The following is a 23,991-nucleotide window of genomic DNA, read 5'->3' as shown; positions in this document are numbered from 1 at the left end:
CTAAAACAGCCTGTAGAAAGCTAAGCACACTCATCGAAAGGTTGGGTGAAAAGAAATAACATCTTATACCCATTCTTTAAAATAATAACAAAAAAAAAATTCCAGATGCTTATTCAGGGAAAAGGCAAAGAACTACGCAGCACAATATTTTGAACCGCCTTTAAGAGAGAGGGATGTGTTAGCAAAACCCTGTTCACTACGAGACAGCCAGGAAGTCCTGAATTACTTCCCTGCAGATTGCAGTTTCACTGAGAAAGACGATTTACCAGAGAAATAAAATTACTGCAACGATCCCCGAACTAGGTTCCAGACTGGGCTACTTACCTGTTTGAGCGCCTTCTTGCTGTGCTTCTGGGATGAGGAGATGACTTTGCCTGCCTGGATGGAAGGTGACGGGCAGCCTGACTGAGGGGAGGATGTCTGTGACAGTCTAGATGACACTACAAGAAAAAACCAGAACACAACATATACATAACCCGACCTTTAGACATTTGCCTGCAGCACGTCAGCCAGTCCTCACCGTTTCACATCATCTCATGAGGCCCATGAAAATTGCACCTCTAGCAAATGTTACTTTTTGCATGAAGAATCATTTCTACTTCCTCCCCACCACCAAGGCAGCTGTTTTCCTCCGAAAGCCAACAGCAGTTCTTGTGACCAGCTTCAGATTTCTCATCTCTCGTGCATCTCTTTTTTTATTAATCTTGTAAATAGCTGCTATCAAACAACACTGCAGCTTGAGAAAAAGCTTCAGGTTCACGCAGGTTTAGCCGATTCAAATCTAACTGGAAATACAGACACAGGCAATGGTTGTCTTCACCTGTGGCCAGACACCTAACTGATAGCAGTTTCTGATCAGATTAAATCTGAACCCCACGCAAGAGCGGGAAGATAAATGACACACAAAGGAAGTGGAACATCACTTCTAAAAAGAAATATGGGAATATATAGGATATCCCCGTAAATGAACACGTATTCTCAGTGGATGAGCCCAGATGCTTAAAGAAATCCAGTCCTAGCCACGCGGAGTCCTAAAGCAAGGCTTCTAGTTTCAGGCGATTTAGACTTTTAAATGGTCTCGTTATGACCAACAAACCAGGGATGGGAATTCCGTAACAGCCGGTCAGGTAGCTTGAACGTACCATTTCGGCACAGGATACTCTCTCATAATCACGGTTTTGCCTCTATTGTCCTGGCAAATGTATGCTGCGCTGGCCAACAGCCAGGGCTAACCCATCGCACGTAGCTATATAAAAAGCCAGGTAATCAGCACACCAGGGCGAGTCAAAGCTGTTTAGCTGCCGAGACTGAAATAGTACAATGAAAAAAAAGGACAAAAGCAAAATGACATGAATTGGAATGCCTTACATTGCACGATGGCCGTAACAACACAAACACTGCACCTGCAATGAACTCTAAAGGTAAATCTGTGGGGCTGGGTACGGAGACAGCCAGTTAAAAAGAAAACAATGTAAGTTAGCAAATTTATCATCTGTATCTATACCTGCACATGAATTTGTATAGATAATAACGCCCACTGTAAGATCAAGGAAACAAAACAAAGAGTAAAAGAATGTTTGATCCTGGGGCGAGGAGAACCCCTACCATAAAGGCTAATAAACAGATTCACATGTAAACGATTTGAATTATTGCTTCCTTAAGCAACTGCTGTAGAATACATGAGGCTACACTAGAATCCTTCTGCAACAGAACAGTTAAGAGATAATGACAACAGCTCTCCGTTAACAACAGCCACAGTGCGATCCCGCTCAGTATCCACAGAGAAGGGAAGCTCCCGAAAATAACGCGGTGACAGTGAACGTCAGAAAGCAACATTTCAATAAAATGCATAGAATTAGTAACAACAAATTATAAAAAGTAAAATTCTCACATGTGGCATGGACATTAAATGAACAAGTTTTTTAGAAGGCATACACGACAGAGATGAGGTAATATCAGACTCTGAAATGTCATTAAAAACAACAACAATAAAAAGGTACGGTAAGAAACCAGTAATTTAAAAGTCACTGACAAGATGACCATACCCAGATGATACATGCACGTGATGGAAGATGACACAGTCACACAGCAAGCAGAACTACCCCCCCCCGACGTTATACTGTTATAAAGGTTGCATCTGTACTTTGAAAGAGCAGTAAGAATGTTTTTAAACTTGCATTTGTCTCTCAATTTGGTTGAAACTGCAGCTCAAGAAGAATAAGAAGATGCTGGAAAGGTCACAGCCTGATCACCACCTGGAGAGGAAAAGCAGATCTCACAAATCCATTAGAATTCTTTGAATATGTCGATAAAGAGAACAGGAAGAAAAGAAAGTTTGTTGCTAAGAGTTCACTCACACTTCCAGAGATTTTTTCAACAAAAGGCTTCTAAAAATTATTTGCCTATTGTTTAAAAAACAAAGAATTGGCATAACTCTGATGCTGGATGGGACAGAAGGCAAAGAACAGAATCAAATGGTAATCAGGCAAGAAATCAGCAAAAATTCTGCAAGGTCACGTACTAAGTAGGGAGCATTTTAGTGCGTACTGATAGACTGGAAGGCAGGAAACAGTAAAATATTAAATATTTAGTTTAGTTAAGATCAGAGAGAATTGTGTGGAAATTCAGAGACATATCAGCCGGAGAACAAAAGACCAAAAATATGAAGTAAAACATCAAAAAAGGAGTAAATACATTTTTGGAGGAAAAAACCCAAGATGCTCATAGAACCTGTAGTAATCTAAATGAACCGTGTCGTCTCAGGAGAGGGCTCCACTGCGGCTGACAGGTATATGAAAACGGCCAGCAAGATGATGCAATGTGTGAAGATGGGAAGATGACGTAGCTGAAATTCTTACAGCGTATTCACGGTGACCGTCTCACACACTGTAGTGCTGATCACACAACATCAGCAAAATTTGATGGCGTTCAGGAAAGTACAGGAAACAGTTAAGAACACGATAAAAACTAGAGATCTGAGCAACCTGATCTGGTTGAAGCTGTCCCTGCTCACTGCAGGGGTTGGGCTGGGTGGCCTCTAAAGGTCCCTTCCCACCCAAACCCTTCTGTGATTCGATGATACTGAGCTATTTGAGATTATTCTCAAAGGAAGGACCATGAGTGAAGCATACAAAATGAAATGATGTAGCCCCGTTTCTGCGGAGAAAGCACCGTGCTCGCCGCCTCCGGGCCATTGTTGTCACCTGGAGAGCCTGGGCGCAGCAGAGCCATCGGCCTCACTCTTACACCAGGTACGCTCCCAGTCCACCACCACCGCGAACGCAACCCTCGGCTGGACAAACGCTGCGTCCCCGTCCTTGTAAAACTAATCCTTGCTCCTAGCTGTTCAACATGAAGAAAACATAACTTTGGTTTAACATTTAAACCCCAGGCAGAGAAAGAGATTGACTGTTACTGGAGTTTTGAGACATTTGAACAGCACGAACATAAACCACATCCTCTCTGAAGCCCATCACTGCTGAAACTACAAGTTCTGCGTGAAGTAGAAGCTTTAAGCCAAACACAGGCTACTCTTCTCCAGCCTCACATTCTATTCACATTTTTTTGTGCTGTCTTTGTTCAAGAAAACTCATGTTTTCAAACCAGGAATGACAGCACAGGCTAAAACCCACACCTGGGAAGACAACTCATCCCTGGAGCAGATACAATCAAGCCGCATTATGGTATTTTGCACATCCTCTGACTGTGTAAAAGCCCTCGGTGCCACAACGGCTGCTGTGTTGGACTGACGGCTGTAACCACAACAGATTCTCAAGAACAAACAGGAGAACTTGAGAAAGCCAACCAAGTCACAGCTGCTTGAGCTCAGCTGCGGGCCCCCAAAGCAAAGGGGGGATGGATGGGAGGATAAACCCATGAGAATACACCCCTGGGTCCTCAGACCCAAATGTTTTCAGAACGGTTACATCCTTTTAAGAACTTTGCACGCAGCCAAGCAGAGGTGTAACACCAAGACATGCACGTATAGAAAAATGCTCAGACTCCCGTAAGGACGAGGCTTGACAAGCTGAGTTTGTTTCCTTTAGAATTTCAGGAAAGTTAGTTCTGTCTTCACTTCAGGCTTACAATTTCAAAAATATGCAGAGCTGAGATTATACCTCTTGATGCCCTTAAATCCAAAAAGCACTTTTAGAGGGAAGCTGCAGAAGTCATTACAGAATGTAAAGCGACACCCGGGAAAGCAGTGCATCCAGCAGGACACTCCGATTTTAAAACACTTGATGAGTTGCTTTGTGCCGTTTCTGTGTAAATAAGCGTTTCCTCAATCAGCTAAAGATTAGGGAAGACTGTGGGCTGGTATCTGACAGAAACGAATTTCAGTAGATTTTGTAAATTAGAAACAGTGAACAGAATCCCCCCATCCCAAAGAGGCATACGAGAGATGGGATGGAGACGTCACCTTGATAATCAGTGGTGAGGACAGAAACGTGACTAAAGGGCAGTGAAAAAAAAACCTCGGGTATTTGAGAGTGCTGGCTTGGAGAAGCAATTAAACACACGCATCCACGGCCAGGATAGCTCCAAACCAAGTAACCCTGCACACTTGGCCTGAAGTCAGTGCGCCAGCTGCTTCATTCACGCGGTTTCATTGCTTCCTGCTGTTGGTTTGGCTGGGAGAGGAGTTTGCCAGGTGAAATGTTAACAGTTCTCTAAGATTAAAGGAGATGAGATAAAGTGGAACATGTGTCAGCCAAACCTCACGAACCCTGATTTGTAAGATAAACTAAGAATGGATCCAATATAGTCCCATGTTCCAGCTGCAAGAATAAATACTGGAGGAAGATCCGTCTGCAGTCAATTACAGCTGTAATTTGTGGGACAGACACGCCTTTACACTTCAGGCTTCTTACTTGAAATGTCATTGACACAAGAGCATTTCTTCTAAGAAACCAAATTATTACAGAATTTTAATTATGTTAAAGGTCAATTAAATTAGAAAGTTCAGTCCGGCAAGATCTGGATGACATTTTGCAAGATATTGGGTTCCCCTAGGGTTTGCCAACCCTAAACTGTTGGCCCATCAATTCTTTTACACACATTTGTAAAGAAACTGTGCTAACAGCAGCAAAGAGAGGTAGCAAAGATTTATTTAACAATAATTTATTGAAGAAGATGAGCGTTCAACTCTTTTAGAAAAGTTGCAGTAAATTGCTGCAAATACTAAACGTGGGAGGTAGTCTCGGGATCCCTTCTAACAGAAAGAGTAAGACCGTACACTTTCAGCAAGACGCTGCCTCGCGTCTTTCCTTTGTAGAGTCCCAATTCAGTTAACGCTAAGGACTTTCTGCCTGACCCTCTTGGATGAAGGAAGGCACCGATTAACCACAGCCTCAAACCAGCCATCTGAAGCGTGATTTGACCACATGTCCATTTTAACGGCGTGCCACGTCGTGTGTTTTCCCACTGTTTCCAAAGGCAATGGTGGAAGCAACGCCACAAGACTCCTGACATGCCGGTACTTAGATCCCACCACGCACTCTCTGCTGTCACCACCCTGCACTAGACTGGCCCGCCGAAACTGGACTTCAGCCAGATCCCGCTAACGTCCGTCCTATCGCCAAAGAAGCACTAAGACTCATAATCTTCACCTGGTGTTAGGTACCAGCACAGTTCTGTACACTACACGAGACTGAAAATAACAGAAAGGTGAAGATGCTCAAAATATTTTTACTTTGTTTTTTTTCTCTTGGATGTCTCACCTTGCACAGGTTATTTACCTTTTAGGGGGTGAAAGTAGTGGGATGTTTGTTTGAAATCCCACTGGCTTCCAGTATACATCTGCTCAAAGATGATATTTAATAATAATATTCTGGCTAACATTTGTCTTTCACAAACAGCGTCGGATAAACAACGATGAGAAAATACGTGGACAGAGCCAATCCTGCTTTGGGGAAGCAAAATTGACTGTACAACTGGAACATCCCTTTAACCCCAATATGTCGATTAGACAGAGCTATAGAGATCTTTGCTCACTCAGCCAACAATTTACTTTTTGATTTATTGCCTTATACTCCCTTGTCACTGCATGGAGCGTAGCCGGCTGCAGGACTGGGCTCTTCAGAGCACAGCGGTTTAAGCCAGCGCAGGAAAACACCTTGAAACAGCACTGAGCTCAAGAGGAGGGAACAGAAAAGCAGAGGGAGATCTTACGGTGAAACAACGGGGATGATGACAGAACTCATACTTTTTTGGCAGGCACTCAGGCAATTCCTAAATCAAGATTAAGATTTTCTTAAACTGATGTAGCAGAAATGACTGCTGGGTTTCTCAGGCTTGTTTCAGAAGAGGTGCAGAGGACACCGCTGGAGAAATCAAGCATAAAGAATGACCTTGCGTTTATACAACGGTTTTATTTCAGTGGCTCCAAAAGAAAATAATTCTTAGGGTCATTCCGCTTAAGGTCAACCTTGGCGGTTCACTTTACCAAATACTGGCATATGGATATCTTGACTAACATGCTAACTGTTTAACAGCATGAAACAAAATAAAACCATTAAAAATGCGCTAGAAGTAAAGGAAAAATACATCTGCAGTTGTTGGGAGAATTCGGGAGTCAAAATACTTTCAAATCAGAAGAAAAAAGATGTAACAGTTTGCAAAACTAAAATTAATCTGACAAGAAGAGTCTTTTGCTTGAGCTGTGGTGTAGACAACCAAAACCAACTTCCCCAAATACTACTGGTGTAAAAACACCGCGTGGACCCTGTATTTTGACACTGCAACAGGCTCGGTGACGTCAGCGGTGATGAATCGCTCGCACAACGGCTCCTGGAACTGTGGGCTTTTGCTGGATCTCTCATCCTTTATCTTCTAAAGATCAGAGCTAATTATAGTTTCAAATACACTATGCAATAAAAGAAACTCTCATCTTTGGGTAAGCGGAATCAAACTATCTTGGAACAATGAAATTGTTCTGCTAAATTTATACTCAGAGCATTAGATCAAAAAAAAAAATCTACCAGGGATAAAAAGCCTTTTGCTGGATAACTGCTTCATGAGCATCACCTAACAAACTGCCCCGGCTGCATGTGCTGCAGCAATCAATACCATCTTACGAATGGGTAACGCATCCTGATAATTCATTCCACCCATTAGGAGCCTGAAATCTGTAATCCCGCTGCCAGCGTAAATTTGATTTATTATCTGGCACAGAAGCAGTGCTCTCTCCTGTACAGTCTTCAGGCATGAGATATTTACTCTTTGCATTTAAAAGGATGAAAACGCAGCACGATCTAGACACAAGAGATGTCCCATCAGAGGGGATATCCCATGCCACCAGCCCTGCGTCTGTTCCTGTCACTCTTGCAGCAGAGCTCGGTGCAAAGCCACGTGGGCACACGGGCTGGGTACTCACCTCTGTGTCCTGGCTGAAGCTCAGAAGTAGGAGCTCTACTGGGGTTTTGCCTCTGATTTTGTTTGGACTTGGGAGAGTATAATGTGAAAAGAAATGAAAATAGGAGATCCAGAGTTCCTGCTCAAGGGGTTGAATGCATTTCCATGGGGTTGTCTGCCTCGAAATCTACACATTCAGGAAGAAAAGGCTGCACTTTACTCATTTGGAAAGAAAGTACAGTCAAGCTGAACTAAAAATACAATACCCCCCCCGTTCAACTATGTGCAGTCATAAGCTTAAAATAACCCAATTTTAAAGAGCTAATGGGATCCAGATGTATTACATGAAAAACTTCTAGCAAAAGCCATTAAAACACGTTTTGAGAAGCACAGAAATGTCGCCGGTTAATCCAACGCCCTTCTTTTCTACAGGTATGCAGTTTACCAGAACGAGAACAGGAACTCGACCTTGAATTTGTACTGAAACAATGTCACACTGACAAGTGAGACAACCATTTTAAGAGTTCTTCCCCACATGACTGCTCCTTGCTAAAATGAAGGAAGAAATAATGCCCAAAAATACTGTCCAATTGCAACTTCCCAGAACTCCCCCTCCTGCACTTACCCTGGGTAAAGCTGAAACTTGTACGGCTCTGATGAGGATTACGCATTCCTGTTATCAGATTACATTTTATAAACATAAAAAAGATCAACTGTTTGCTTCATATAAAGAGACTGGAGTGTATCTTGCACTGGCAGCTCTGAGAAAACAAACTGAGGTACTCAACAAGTCGGCATCTGATCGCTCCTATGTCTCCATGCTCCGGTGAGCCCACCTAAGCTCTCTACCCTCTTTCTCTCCCACTTTAAAGCTTTCTTAGAGTAAATTTATTCATAGACATGCTTTCTTGGTTGCACCGGGTAATTCCTCCGCTCTAGGAAAGGACATCAGTGAAATACTAACAAGCACAAAGAGGGGAAAGAGAAAAGGAAAGATACAGCTCCACAGCTCTCTGCTCTGGTGAAGAAATAAAGTTGGCACCAAGCGGCTCTTGCTAAGTAGCTTAACAACACGAAGAGTATAGTATCGGATCACTTAGAGGAAGGTCTGACAACCCGAGCTGCCAACAGTAGCCGAACATCCTACATCAGATACTGGAGACACTGCCACCAAAACCCACTCTATGTGTCCACGATGGCTCTTCATCAGAGGGGCGGGTCAACGCGGAGCTCTTTGGGATGCAGGAGCAAGCTCAGCCCTTCAGACCGGCTGCGGTACCCTCCAGCCTGAGCACGGGGACATCCATCGGCATGACAAACGTTTCAGACAACATCTCTGTCAGAAAGCCTTATCAGCTATGGAGATCTCCCAGTTAGCAAACCCCAGGCTTACCTAAATGACACAAAAGTAGTTCTGGTTTCAGCCCAGGCACGGGGAGGGCACATGACTACGTTTGTACTTCGCAGCGTGCAGCACATCTAGGAACACCAGCCACAGGCTGCAAGCCCCTGCTGCAGACGATAAGTGTGCAAAAGGAACGCTAAGTCCCCAATCTAGCACGCTCAGAATCCGATTATAAAACAAATGAAACTAAAAGAAACAGTAAAATCAAACGCTCGGTAATTTGTACCCCTATAACTTCCTCAACTTAAGCATTTTCAAGTTTTCTGGAGGACACACGGCGATGACAAAGGCACAGCTCCCTGGGTGTTCAAGAAGTCAAATCATGATCATCAAGATGCTCTAATTCTAGAGATATTTTACTGATCCAAACAATATTTTTTTCAGCTGTTGTACTGGAAGGAAAAAGAGAAATAAAGTATTTTACATAAACTCATTAAAAAATTACAGCTCTAAGTGCTAATTACCTCAACGGACTTCAAATTAGCCAATGTCAATGAGTTGTTCCGTTGTTTGGGATTTTTTTTTGTTAAAACCCAAACATTACAGCAGATGTGTGCCTTTAGGAAAAAGTCAAGACTGTAAGGGTGAGCAACAAACCTGAGTTATTCAGGATATGCGCTACGGCAGCCCAGGTAGCTGACAGAAGCAATCATTCATTCCCCCCATGTGGATGGTTTTATTTGATGATATAAAAGTGGAAAGGAATGTCTACGTTAAAGCGAGGGAAGACAGGAAAATCTTCCTCTGAGCATACCAGCATAAGAATCATTTTGAAAAAGGCCAATATTTTATGCTCTCACACCAGAAAAGCTTCTAGCATTAACATTCAACTACTAAAGCAGCCAATTTTGACGTGACCGATACCCAACCGACAGCGTCCGCTTTCCTGGTATCCTTTTGCTGCTCAGTTCGAACACGGCACCTGCTCCGAGGAGCCTCTAAAACAACCCTGTCATTCCTTGTCAATATTCTCTTTGGATCTCAGCTGACGTGCAATAGCCAGAGAACAGGCGTCATTTCCCTTGAGTTCCGAGTCCTTTAGGAGGAAAATTTACAACCTACAGCACAGGCATCGAGCAGAGTAACCACAGGTCAGGCAGGACGTGGACTTTGCCGTGCCAGCACCTCCCGCTGTCATGCAGGGACACGTATAAGGGCAGAAGCAGCAGCGCATCTCTTCTCCCTCACTTTTCAGGCATTCAATTAAAAAAGGAGCATGAAAGGTATTTCTGTATCATACGTGTGAAGAAGGAGAGAGGTGAATTGTGCAACAGCACGCCCACTCAGCGGGTTTGCTCTGGCTGCCACGACCTGCGAGAGAAAACGCGGGCAGGTCATGGCACACGAAGCATTTGGCAGCTCTACAGACACCGTCCCTCAAAACGTGGCATCCTGTGCACACAAGATACAGGCTTCGGTAAGACTTCTTCTGACACATACTCAAAAGCAAGGATGTGAATTTAAGCACAGCATCAATAAAGGCACCCTGGAAGCAGAAACTGAGGCAGATCTACTGAGAAGCACGAAGGGGCACAAACGCAGCACTTGCCTTTCTAAAATGTTCACCTTCCAACACAGTTCAGCAGGTTGGCTCAGCAACACCAGCACCCAATTAATGCCGAGAGAAAACAGAGAAACTCATTTGCTCATATGAAACTGCACCAGTGCATTTGCATGCGCCAGTCACTGCATTCCTGGGAATGCACGGTTTTAAAAAAAATACAACGGAATTGCAGCACCCACACAAAAGGCAACAATGGCACTTGCTGTGGAGTACGTTTACAAGCAGCGTCACCTGCCTGAAGAGCTGGTCAGAACCCAAAGCTTTACCTCATGGCGTCAAGTGTGAGATGCCCACAAAGCTTGAGGGAGCTTCTGTTGACTGGTGTCATTGTATTTTTAATAACAACTTACTTTTTAAAAGAATCCAATTGCTATATAACTCATTCAGTATGAGAGTATTTATTCTGAAGAAGTAATCCACCTGCAACCAAAATGCACCCCGTACAACTTTGTTGCTTGTAAAGCCACCCTCTTTGGGCAGCATATGGCTGTGAAGAACCCCCCGTATGTTATAGTGAAGATTCTTCTTACGCTTCTTTACAGAACCCTTCAGTAAAATATCTTCTTTTTTGAGTATTACTTGTGAAAAGGTACGCAAGCAACTGAACCGATCTAATGGTCTGCCGTCGTCAAAAGGAGCTCTTACAGCTCCCACCCAGATGAGCAGTCCCATCCTTTCCCTTGGACTGTCCCGGCATGGATCAGGTCCTTCCATGAGCTGATTCAACTCGCTAATCAGGCACAAGGCTGCCAGGCTTTTTATCGCTAGGTTTGCTTTCGTAGGGCTGCCGAGGCGTGCTGGCTCACGGCAGGGTCCCCACGGCTGCCCAACTCTGCCCGGGGTCAGTAACGAGAGGGCACGGAGCAGAGTCCTGAGCAGAGAGCGCCTTCTGAGCAGCTCAACTGACCCTCAGCTGAGGGAACTGGGGTTGTTTAGCCTGGAGAAGAGGAGGCTGAGGGGAGACCTGATCGCTCTCTACAGCTACCTGAAAGGAGGTAGTAGTGAGGTGGGTGTTGGTCTCTTCTCCCAAGTAGCTAGCGATAGGACGAGAGGAAATGGGCTCAAGCTGCGCCAGGGGAGGTTTAGGTTGGAAATTAGGAAAAATTTCTTTACGGAAAGGGTGGTCAAGAATTGGAACAGGCTGCCCAGAGAGGTGGTGGAGTCACCATCCCTGGAAGTGTTCAAAAAACAGGTAGATGTGGCACTTCGGGATATGGTTTAGTCTAGTCTACCCTTGATTGGTTTAGGTGGGCTTGGTAGTGTAGGTTAATGGTTGGACTGGATGATCTTAAAGGTCTTTTCCAACCTAGACGATTCTATGATTCTATGATTCTATCTCTGCTGCTGCAAAGAGCTGTTGATGCTTAAAGGCCAACGTAAGCGGGACCATATGTTTCGGATGCTTTGTTTTGGGGTAACAGAACAGGTTTCTAGGTTACTGATTCAAACACAGAGCAGATTAGAGGTGGCCAAACATGAACTGTATAGGAAGCTAATGTAGGCGGTTGAAGAGGGGAAGATGTGGTCACGTTTCTTCGAACTCTCCTCCGGCCTCCTGCTCACGTATCACCTCGGGGTGACTGCATCGGGGGCAGCACGGCTGCTCTCCTCCTCGAGTCTGAGGAGCTACTTACAACTAACTCATTAGCTCTCAGGTCTCTTCGATCATTGTTACTGCAGCTTGTCTCTGCCAATACACATTTTAATAAAAGAAAATAAGCCGTTTAAAAATCTTGCATCCTGATTACGAAGCATCTCCAACCCAGCTACGTAGCGGCACAACCTGGAACCTGCAAAGGTTTGTGCATCGCTCCCCCAGCTACCGCCTCCCCTGCACCTGCGAGGCGTCTCACGACTAAGCCACTTAAGGAGGGTTTGTTGCCTGAAAAGAAGCCTTCAAGGACAGCACAAGTGCCTGCGAGAGGATTATTTGATTACTGTGTGTTTCATGAGCGCGTGAGAGCGATAAGCAGTTATGCCTGGACTGTAACAGCGGTGACGCCAATGCATTTACTGCTGAGACGGCACTAGCACAAGGGTTTGATTTTTTTTTTGACGGAACCATGAATTACTCACTACACTGAAGCTTCCTGATTTTCACCTCGTGAAGTAGCGTTTTTCTTCATTGGTGGAACCACGCAGTTGACCTGGAAACAGTTGATTTAATCAATTTAGGAATTCACCAAATAACTTCTATGCAGAGAAACCGATGAAGATAATATGATGCCGATGATCACATTTAACACCAGCTATAGGGTACTTAGCTGAAATATAGGCCTGTGGCTTGGAGTCCTAAATTAGTGGTCAAAGTGTAGCCAGTAGAGATGAACTGAAACTCTTTCCCTGTATTCCCTTCTCTGCTTTTACCTACTGTCACTTAAGTGATACGACCGCAAGCTGCCCAGGGCAGGAACCTTGCGTACAGCACCCAGCAAAACAGCGCTTTGATCCAGGAGCCGTGCTAAAACAGTGCTGCAACGTGTCCAGCTAAGGCTTTGCTATCGGAGAGCAGGAAACTTAGCTAAGATTAAATTCAGTTTCTTCTCTGCTGTTGAGAGACCAGTTTCTGGAGACCACCGTCAAAAAAATATCAAAATGAAGCTATTACAGCTCTTCCTCACACAGTTGTTTGTGATTAACTCTTCCTGATTTGCTCCATATGGGAACGATCACTCAGGAACAGCAAGGTCTGCATGTGGAATTAATTGTCAACAGCACTTCCAACTCACACCCCAAACTAATTTTCATTAATTTGCAAACCTACATTAAAAATAACCGAGAAACATTAAATCTTGTCAGCTGCAACCCAAGCGTGCATCGGGCCTATCGGCAGCTGGAGCAAAGGCTGCAGCACAGCCTCCGCAGCCACCCAAGGGCTGCTGCAGCGGGGCCAGCCAAAAAAGCAACTCCCGCATTTTGACAATGGATTCCACAACTCCGAACTGAAAACAGAGAAAAGAGCCAAGCTGAGATACTTACAGTTCTGGTGAAAAAAATGAACAGCGCTTAAAAACTTGCCTCTCTGTCGACCCCACGACTGCGCTCCCTGTTCCTGTTGTTCTGACCTGTGCCCTGGCCCATTGCTGCAAACCGGCTCAACCGAGAGTTTCAGACGCTCAGAAATGCAGGCGCAATGTCGTGGAAACAAAAAATCGTTGGTCTTTTTTTTTTTTTTTTTTCCCAGCAAGAAACTACGCAGTCAAATTTAAAGTCCTGGGCTGAGGCACTGCCATGGCAGTGTATTACACTGGTAAAATAAGGCTTTTAAGTGGACAAAAAAAATCAATTTCCCTATGCTTTAGTCTCAGCAGCGGTTGAAGAGATCCTGCTGATGTTAAAAGACACTCCCCCTTCTCCAGACAGACAGACAACCAAGCCCCAGAATTAAAGTCTGGCAAGTGAAAAAGGTCTCGAAAAGAAGATTGCTGGGCAGCCTTAGCTACAGGCACTCCCACTTCCATTGCCTCCCAACGGCACCGAGGAGAACGTGCTGCTTGCAGAAGGAACGGGCAAGCCTCCCTGCGCCCATCCGCCTGCCACCAGCGCCGCCAGGACAAGCGCAAGGAGAGGCAGGAAGCATCCTCATCGCACGCAGCCGCTTGCGCCGCGCTCACCGAGATCTTTCTATTCTGAGTTATCAGCTGCTCGTGAATCGATGTGGTAACCAGCAGGGTAAATCTTATGCATCTGCCTGTAATGGAAAGAAACTGCAAAGTCTTCAAGACATCAGCTCATGCAGCCTTATAAGACCACCAGCAAAAGCTTTAACGCTTCCGAAAATTAGGAAATTACTGCGGGCCATGTTTTGAGGGGAAAAGAATTAACTACCGAACTAGAAGATGGCAAACTGCTGAGGGCACAGGGAGCGTGGCTGTATTGTTGTCAGTAAGGACAGAGACAGTCTGAAGCACTAACACACGTACTTCATTTTAAAAGATCTAATTTCCCACAAGTGATGAAAACATGAGCAAATCTGACCGGTAAGAAAAATGTTGCCAAGAAAGTGCAATTGAAAACTGCAGATCGTTAGAGACATCAGTAAGTCACAGATAATCGCATTACCCATCGGAAATACAGAATAGGAACATTCTTCTCCTAGATAAGAAGTGAAGGAAGCAATTAAAACTAAAAATGTATTACATATTGCTGTGGTCCTTCACAGCTGAAGATGACCACCAAGCTAGTAGCAATCATTGCAAGTTAGAACTTCGCTACCACTGATGCTGAAAATATGAAGAGGCAGTTACGTGGCCAACACTTATTTGAAAAGCAAAGCACAGGAGAAATGCCAGTTCCTCTGCGGTAAGCACAGGCCAGGACTTTTAGAATAAATGTTCTCCATTTCTTAAAAACTAAATTTCAGTAAGGCTAAAAACATTTTTATCCTCTATTGGACGTTTTTGGTCACTCAGAGCAAACACTGTACAATACCCGTCAACGGCTATGAAGATTCCTCACATCCCTACATTTCAATAGTGTGTGCTTACACACACACATATATATAGAGTTTATACATGGTTGGACAGGAAGTTCAACCAAATTCAGTGTGCTTATGACAAACACCATAACATGGTCGAGTCCCATTAGAGACACATCATTTGCATGGAGCTGGCACTGCTGCCGAAGCTTGACGCGCTAGCGGCAGCGCGCTTCCCAGCTGTAAAGCCTAGCTGAGATACAAACACTCTCAGCTGCCTAAAATACATCTCGGTCTATGTAAATAAACAGAGCTCTCAAAGGGTGGCAGGTTCTGCCCCAAACACAAGGCAGTGCGATTGCTCCGTCAATGTGGTTTTCACAGGCATGAGAAATTTTATTGTGTGAGATGGTTCATCTCCTTGCAAGACTGACCTGAGAAAAATAACGCTATACTTAGTCCTCTAATCGCTAACATAGAGTTTCACCTGGTTTCCCTCCAGCCTTTCTGAGTTACAGTGACACATCTCCTTAGCACGTCTCTCTGGAAACTTTTTTTTTTTTTTTTTTTTAAATGGTTTCTGCAATAGTGAAAGGAGGAAGCAGAGTCTGAACATGTCATGGTCAGCCTGCCTGGCTGCACGCCACCAAACCCAACTGCTGGGTACTGCGTGTCCTGGCTGCTCCTCATAGGACCTATTCAGCAGCCAGGTATTACACGTGTAGAGCAAAAACGTATCTGACAGCAAAGAACATCAGGAGGTTGTCAAGATATCCAAGCAGCATATTCATAAATTGTACGGAAAAATAAGCAAACGTTGAAGCAGCAAGGTTTGCTGATGATTCTAATTTATTCAGGGAAAAACACACGGGCTGACAGACAACTTGTAGGAGAGGGGACAGGGGACAATGGCCCCAGAGAAACGTCATCTTAGTATTATAATAAATGCTTGTACAAAGGCCTCAGGCCAACGGTGGTCAAAGCAAGCAGAGTGATAGGAATTATGAGAAATACAGAACAGAAACAAAACATCCATGCACCGCCTTCTCAAAGACCGTGTGCCCTTTTCATATTGGCCCTAAATACCTCTAGGTGAGCTAGAAAAGCCCAACAAGGACAGAGCAGCCCTAAATGAGGAATGATAAGAGCCATTCACAGAATCATAGAACCATAGAATCGTTTAGGTTGGAAAAGACCTTTAAGATCATCCAGTCCAACCATTAACCCACACTACCAAGTCCACACTAAACCAATCAAGGGTAGACCAGACTAAACCATGTCCCAAAGTGCCACCTCTGCCCGGTTTTTAAACGCTTCCAGGGCTGGGGACTCCCTCACCTCTCTGGGCAGCCTGTTCCAATTCTTGACCACCCTTTCCGTAAAGAAATTTTTCCTAATTTCCAACCTAAACCTCCCCTGGCGCAGCTTGAGCCCATTTCCTCTCGTCCTATCGCTAACTGCTTGGGAGAAGAGACCAACACCCACCTCACTACAACTATTCAGCCTGGAAGAGATAACTGACAAGTGATGAGGGCCTGTAAAACCCCGAATGGCATGGCAAAGTGAACAGAACAACGGTTCAGATTCAAATACAAGAGCTGGAGACTTCTGGGTGATGTTAAACCACACCTGTCATGCTGTTCTGCTCTTCTTGCACCCTCTCTCTGGGTTACGGCTGTTGATCAACACTGGAGCAGACTATCAGGCTACAGACCTGTGATCGGACTCGCTATTGCCGTTCTTGAGCACACCGAGCTTCAACGAGCGCACCTGAGACTGAGCTCGAGTCTTCATTCCTAAGACCTTGAGCTGTCAGCATGCCAGTGCTGACGAACATGACTTTTGCCTTCAAAAGAAAAAAAAAAGGAAACCCATCCTAGCAGGGTTTCTTCTGCCTGCAGACATGGAAGACACACAACCTCAGTATCACAGTACACATAGTTCAAAAACACGCCAGTACTGATTCAATACGGAACAAGTTTAAGATTAAAGGGAACAAGGAAAAAATAGATGTAGATGTTAAAGCAGGATCCCATCATGCTGGTGAAACAAGAAATTCAGGCTTTACTCAGAAACGGCTTCACATGCAGAGAGATGAAACATCTGAATGTGCGTTTTGCTTTGAAGACCGAAGCGGGTGCTCGGCTGGCAGGATGGGCACCAGATGCCACCACACGAGCGCCATGGGCTGGGAAGCCAGGAGCCCTTCAGCCCGTCACTCTCAGAGCAGGAATTCCTGCTGCGTTTTCCCAGCGAGCGGCCCCTGAGCCTCTCCGATGACCTGACTAGCGAAGGGTGCATCTGCTGCACGCAGATGCCTGGCTCCCCGGCCGCTTTCCAGAGATCCATAGAAATGCCAAGGTTGGCAGGGACCTCGAAAGATCATCCGGCCCAACCTTGCGTGGGAAGGGCAGCCCAGATGAGATTACCCAGCACCTTGTCCCATTGCATCTTGAAAACCTCCAGCGACGGGGACTCTACCACATCCCCGGGGAGGTTGTTGCAGCGAATCATTGCTCTAACCATAAAAAATTTCTTATGTCAGGATGAAACCTCTCCCGGTGCAACTTGTATCCATTGCCCCTTGTCTTAAACATGTGGTTCTTTGTGAAGAGACGTTTGTATTTTCAAGTTTGTATTCCCTTTCTCCTACGACCCAGAGCTTAGAGGAGCGGCAGGTCACAGACAACATTTCTTCTAGAGAGGAAAGGCACCTGCCGTGTGTTGTGTGCGTAAAAACTGAACACAGTATGTGAGGCTGAAAGGTAAAGCCACTGAGATGTTGTTTGACATGGAATGACAGAACGAACTGCAAAAATCTCAAAGACAAGCCAGAGAAGCTGAAGTAATGAAAGAAAAAAAAAAAACCACCCAGATGAGAAAGCTCATTCACAAAGCAGCCCCTGCCCTCAGACAGGGCCGCACGTGCTTCGCTTCAGGTGCCCACGTACCAGAAGGTGACGGAAGGTGGGACGTGAGCCTGTCTTCTGCGGGTACCACATGGCAAAACCTTCCCCGCTCCGCGTGAAAGCCTGTACGACCAGCTTCTGTATGTCCTCGCAGACTGTCACGGAGGGGAGACTTTATCGCTTTGAACAAGAGCGTTTCCATCGCCCTGGGGCTCCTGAGGTCGGAGCGGGCTGCCCTTCAAAGCCTGTCAGTGTTCATCTGAGACCTGCCGAGCGCAGAGAAACGCTTGGACGTGTTCCTGCCCCGTCCCTCGCTGCAGAGCCTGCTGCCAGGCTTGGCAGCAAAAGTATTTCCAATTGTAATGCAATATAGTTGGAAAGTCTGAATTAAATGGAATTGAATGTATCGATACTTGGCGACTCTTAACAACCATGCATGCACTGGATTTTCCTAAGCCTCTAGCTCAGAGAAGCACCCAAGAAACCTGCTGAATGCAATCAGAAAGCTTTAGGACAGCAAAGCTCAGGACTGAGACACAAGCGGTTTTACTGCTCCTCCGCTCGCCCTGCGCAGCTGCAGCCACACACACCACCTTTCAATTCCTCTTTGCTCTCAAACTCCAGCTCTTTGGCTGAATCCTTCCAGTTCATCACACCTTCAGCACAAGTGGATGTCCCTGAGGGCGCGGGGATGGGGCTGAGCGCGGGGACCACCGCTCAGAGGACCACACGCCCTTCCCAGCTACCGCACACAAGCGGCCGAGCTCCCACAGAGCCTGATGGAGCCTCAAACGGGCACTTTTGGGGGCCAAACAGCACCTGCCTGGGACGACGAGAATCCCTGAGTGAGAAAACTGGCTTTCTCTGAAAAATGCGTGCCATATTATATAGCTGCCCACTCTTCAGTTTTCTGCAAAACAAACTAGGGACTTAACGAATCACATTTCCCTGTATTTCAGTGGTGGACACGAGCCGGCAATGTGCGCTGGCAGCCCAGAAAGCCAAGCCCATCCTGGGCTGCATCCCCAGCAGCGTGGGCAGCGGGGCGAGGGAGGGGGCTCTGCCCCTCTGCTCCGCTCTGCTCAGCCCCCCCTGGAGCCCTGCGCCCAGCTCGGGGGCCCTCAGCACCGCACAGACAGGGACCTGTTGGAGCGGGGCCAGAGGAGGCCACAGAAATGGTCCGAGGGCTGGAGCAGCTCTGCTCTGAGGCCAGGCTGGGAGAGCTGGGCTTGTGCAGCCTGGGGAAGAGAAGGCTGCGGGGAGACCTTCCTGCGGCCCTGCACTGCTGGAAGGGGCTGCAGGAAAGGTGGGGACAGGCTTTGGAGCAGGGCCTGCAGCCACAGGACAAGAAATAATGGGTTTAAACTAAAGAAGAATAGATTTAGGCTGGATATAAGGAAGAAATTCTGTACTGTGAGGGTGGTGAGGCACTGGCACAGGTTGCCCAGAGAGGTGGGAGATGCCCCATCCCTGGAAACATCCCAGGCCAGGTTGGACGGGGCTCTGAGCACCCTGCTCTGGTTGAAGCTGTCCCTGCTCACTGCAGGGGTTGGGCTGGGTGGCCTCTAAAGGTCCCTTCCATCCCAAAGAATTCTACGACTCTATGATTCATTCTAAATATTTTAGGGCCATACAGTACCTCAGAATTACTGTGCTTATGGGAATAACCACCCCAAAACGGCTCTCCTCCTCACGTCAATCAGGGACGCAGGGCAGGAGCGATGCCCAAGGCTTCTCCAGTTCCTGCAGCCAACAGCGGTACGACGACGCCGACTCCAACCAACACAACAGTAACTACAGCTTCTGGCTGGCTCTTCTTCTCACAGAAGAGGACGGGGAGCCGGGATGAGCTCTGGAGGGAGGGAGCGCAGGCAGAGAGCTGCACGCTGGCGCGTAAAGCCAGCTCCGAGCGCAGTCGAGTCAGGCCAAGACCGTAAGCTGAGAGTTTGTTAAAGTGCTGGGAAAGGATGGCAAAAGTTCGCTCGGCAAAAGCACAGATTGGAGGTGTCCTGCAGAAAACCTGATCTGTCATTTCTTCAGTACGCCCTAGGATTTTCAGTTGCTGAGGAAAATTCATGCATGGGAATTCACGCCAAAAATCTTCTACCGTAGATTTTAAGTTTATAAGCCATTTTTCTACAGGTCTAAAATGCCTAGCAAACGCAGAGCCATGTGTAAGTGCCTGTGACCATAGCCTACTGACTGCTGCTCATGCAACTTAAAAAATACGGTGCTTGCTGTGAAGTCCACTGGAAATACAACTTCTGGGCTGCTAGAGTAAGCCCTCGGAGGCTGTATAGCCCGTTACAAAAAACTACAGCTCACTCAAAATCTGGATACTATGATATACCAGCCTAAACAGAAGATCCACTAACTTAAAGAAAGGAAAAAGGAACATTTTTGGCTTCGTGTCTGCAGATTCCTTGGTAAATTGCATAACGTGATACTCGGGAAACAGCTTCCTCATGAGTCACGAGCACAAGCAGGAATTGGCTGTATTTAGAAAAGCTGATATTTCTACCAAATCTTTAGCAGGAAGAAACAAAGTGACATAACCCAAACAGAATTCTTTTTCAAAATTTTTTTTTTGCAGCTATGACGGGCGCGCAGCAGCAAAGCGCTTTCTGCAGGCAGTCCCGTGAGCAGGGCACGGGTGTTAATTAAGGAAGCCGAGAGCCACCGTCACAGCGAAGCTCTTAATAGTAAAAGCAGGTCATGCCCTCCAACTGTGAACTGGTATTTCTCCGTGTCCAGACTCCCAAGGTTTTCCTCTATACTAAAAGATAATGCACAGAATTTCAGGTATAGAACAGTGGTTTATTTCTTATTCCTGTTCTCCTAAGTACAGGCCATTGGCAGTGAACACAATGTAGAAGTTTAATTACTCCAGGTATTTTCCTTCACTGTCCTGTTTAAGAAGAGTTTATGGTGATATCCTATTTTAACCTTACTGAAATCTTCTAATCTAATTCTTTAGTGGTGGACTTGGTAATGTTAGGTTAATGGTTGGACCGGATGATCTTCGAGGTCTTTTCCAACCTAAACAATTCTGTGATTCTGTGATTCTATTTTCAATAAAATACATTTTGCCAAATATAGTTACTTTTCACTTTGAACACTAATCTGGTCAAACAAAATTCTGACTGCCTGGGAGCTGCGAGGGACCCACCAGCACGTCTGTTGTATAAAAATGCAAGCTGATCACTGGCTAATGGGAGAAGGATTATCAAGAATCTTGCCCAGTTTGTTTCCCCCTTTTGCCTTAAAGTTCACTTTACCATCTGATTATTTTTTCCCTTGTTTTTTTCCTTTTCAATACAGCAAACTTAGGTTGGGTTTTGCTAGAGGAGAGACCTGCTCCTGCAACGGCTCTCACAGAAGGTGTCAGTTATAGAAGCTAAACAAGATCCTTCTCTTTCGGGATGACTCTGATTAGAAAGGGTACACCAGGGCAGAAATTACAAGAAAATCCAATTTTGACAGCCATTTTCATTGTCAGAAGCCGTGAAAGCCTGGGCAGCTGTACACTGGAACCAAATGCCTTTTATTTGTCTGTACCCGCTTGCAAAGCCAGGTGTAGGCACTGATCGTGGTTCCACTCCAGTCAACTGAAGCTTTGCAGCTGATCACAGAAACACAACTAAGTTATACACGTTTTATTTGCAGACACCACAAGGAGAGCCTGTATTAATAACCCTGAGCTCAGAAACAACCCTAGGTGTACAAATGAGGTGCGCACACAGACACCGATACCGAGCAGCTGTATTTCACGTTCATGGAGTGCATTACAACAAGCCGCCTGCAAGTTGTCCTACAAAACATATTATAGCGAAATGGTGATAAAAGCATCCAGAATAGAGGCATTTACACTTTAAAGGATGATTGAAAACAACACAGAACGCAAGGAGTCTTGGCAGTATCCTTTTACAAGTATTGTATCCAAGAAAAGCTTTGTTTTTATCATCAAGCTCCAAAGACGACAGCCCAGTAGCTGCTCCAAGGCCAAAGAAAGGGGGTCTGTCTCACCTCTGATCGGCACGGAGGGACCCCGGCCACCAAAGCATCCGCTTCGTTCCCAAAAGCGAAAACCTGCCGCAGCTGCCGGCTGAAACCACCGCGTCTTACCTTCAAGGGGAATTGCATAAAGCTGCTCCATGAACATTGCTGCTGCTTCTTAAGCTCCGCAATCAGTGCTGCTCCTGCCTTCCTCCCGCCTTCTCACGCACAGATGTACAGGCACTAATGCATGGGGCTTGTTTTTAAACTTCTTCCCCTGCGCTCCTGATTGGTCCCGTGTAATGCCCATGTGGGTCTCCAAATGCGCAAAGGTTTCTATCCTTTCTAAAATCAAAGTGTCAGTTTTGCTGCTGTCAGAGCACTTTATTTTTGTACATATAAGGAAGTGGCTGTTGATGTTATCTGAATGCGCTTCCTGTTTTATATGTATATGAGCAAAAATAATGTCACGTTAAGCTAAACTGCAGTCTCAAAGAGCTCAAGTCAAAGCCTCTAAGCAAAATAATATGAGCACAGCTCGCCTGTTTGCTCTGCACCCCGGCTTGCATTCACTTCATTGATTTTTATTAGAATTCCAAATTCTCACAATAAAAACTATCCTCCCCAATTCTCGCAGAAAAACAAAAAGCTGTACCCTGTACTAGTGCTGTTTCCTACCGAGACTCTCGGGATCGGTCAAATTACAAAGGGCTCGGTGGCCGCTGACAGCCCTCCCTCAAACATCACACAGGTGAAAATGTGGCCAGCAGCCAAGCAACGCCCCAAGACAATTCTGGCTCCAATTTGGGCTATTCTTGAATTTGAGTGAGTAGATACTTTTTTTTTTTTTTTTTTAAACGAGGAAGGAGGCTTTTGTGTGTTTCATGTACGCGCCGACAGCCCAGGAAGCGGCCGTGTAGGAGTGCTGCATTCCAGAGCTGACGCTACACAGCTCGACGCTGAAAGGAATCTTTCTAATCGGAATTTAATGCCTTTCTGGTTATTTTAAAGAAGAGCAAACAAACGTACCAATTAAAAGAAAACTTGTTTTGAAGTAGAAACTCTTCTACTCGCGTGAAAGCAAACAGCAGTAAAAGGCACGGAGGCACCGGGGAGGAGAGCTGCCAGCATCACGGCCGCGTCTTCGTGTCCCCCGCAGTCAGAGCTGTCGCTGCCAGGAGGTCCTGCAAGGTGCGGATTCATCCACTTCCACTTTCAAACGTTACCGAGCGCAGAGCTCGGAGACGAACCGCAGCTGGGAGCGAGCTGAAGCCGTTTGCACTTTCTACTTTCATTACGCTTTTCACGGCAACTCCTTGGATATTAAACGCAAGTTAGTTTTTACACATAGCAAGAGTATGAAACTTCAGGTTTTGCTGGAGGAAACCAAAATCCTTTCAGATGCATAAAGTAAATGAAATACTAAAAATGAAAGAAAATTTTCTTCCTCGTGGACTTCAAAGCGCAACTCTTTTACGTATGCCTCAGACTGTCAGCTCTCTGAGTACAGCTGGTCTGCACTTTGAGAAACTTTAACTGATAGAAGCGTGGGTTCCACTTAGTGAAAATTACTGTCTCGAAAATAACAGTGAGTAACAGCGTGCGACCCGAGAAAGACGCCTTACAACTATTAGAATTTTAAAATGTTCCAATGAAAAGAGTTTTTTTAACCATTTACCATCACAGTACCTTATTTTATCTCATTAAACAGTTTTGGATCATTTAATTTTGGTGCAAAATAACATTAGAGCCAAGAAATGGAGCTGGGGAAATGGACGAGGCATCTGATTTAGTGACGGAAGACTGAGAGCTATCACAGGAAAATTAAGTGATGAGACCTAGAACTAGCAAAGCCCAGTTTGCTGTACATTTATGTCCTGGCATCGATTGATGTGGATGGCTGCAAACAGGCTAGCTTCAGCAGTCCCTCCTGCAGCTGAGGCAGCGGCATCGCCCTCGTGTATTCTCACACGTCTACTAAAGCAGGAGTTCAAGCTCCAGCCCTTTGCACCGCTGGAGCAGCTCTGGTGCCTCTCCTCCCTTCCCAGCCGCCGACTGCTGGGAGAAGCAGGAATGTAATGATCTTTGTAACCCTTCCAGCTACTTGTTTAAGTTTGGATGAAATTAGTTGTGAAAGCCACAGTTCAGTAAGAGACCAAAATCAAGAGCCAAGCCTAGTTTCCAAACCTAAAAAAAGATAATATCATAGGTGCGCCCAGCTCTGGACACGCTATGTGACCAGCCTGGGTTTCTGTAGCTAGCGACAGAAGTGATACGATCAGCCTCCCGTTCAGCCACAGTTAATTTCCCGGAAGAAAAGAGCAGGTTCCCGTTTGCTGCCTGATCA

The 23,991-nt window shown here is 45.7% G+C and overlaps 1 protein-coding gene across 5 annotated transcripts in view; it reads right to left on the bottom strand.

The window, feature by feature from the left end:
* The window catches only part of ASXL2 (ASXL transcriptional regulator 2), a 127,230-nt gene that overhangs the window by 33,386 nt on the left and 69,853 nt on the right, over nt 1–23,991 (bottom strand). For all 5 annotated transcript variants that reach the window (XR_012830901.1, XM_075706738.1, XM_075706736.1 and 2 more), the window contains one exon: nt 325–440. Coding sequence is in view for 4 of the 5 variants with exons in the window: in XM_075706738.1 (XP_075562853.1) it covers nt 325–440 (116 nt within the window). In the remaining variant the exon portion in view is untranslated. The remainder of the gene's footprint in view (nt 1–324; nt 441–23,991) is intronic.

Source organism: Pelecanus crispus, chromosome 3, assembly GCF_030463565.1.
Source record: "Pelecanus crispus isolate bPelCri1 chromosome 3, bPelCri1.pri, whole genome shotgun sequence".
Lineage (NCBI taxonomy): Eukaryota > Metazoa > Chordata > Aves > Pelecaniformes > Pelecanidae > Pelecanus > Pelecanus crispus.
This window is presented reverse-complemented; position numbering and strand designations above follow the sequence as displayed.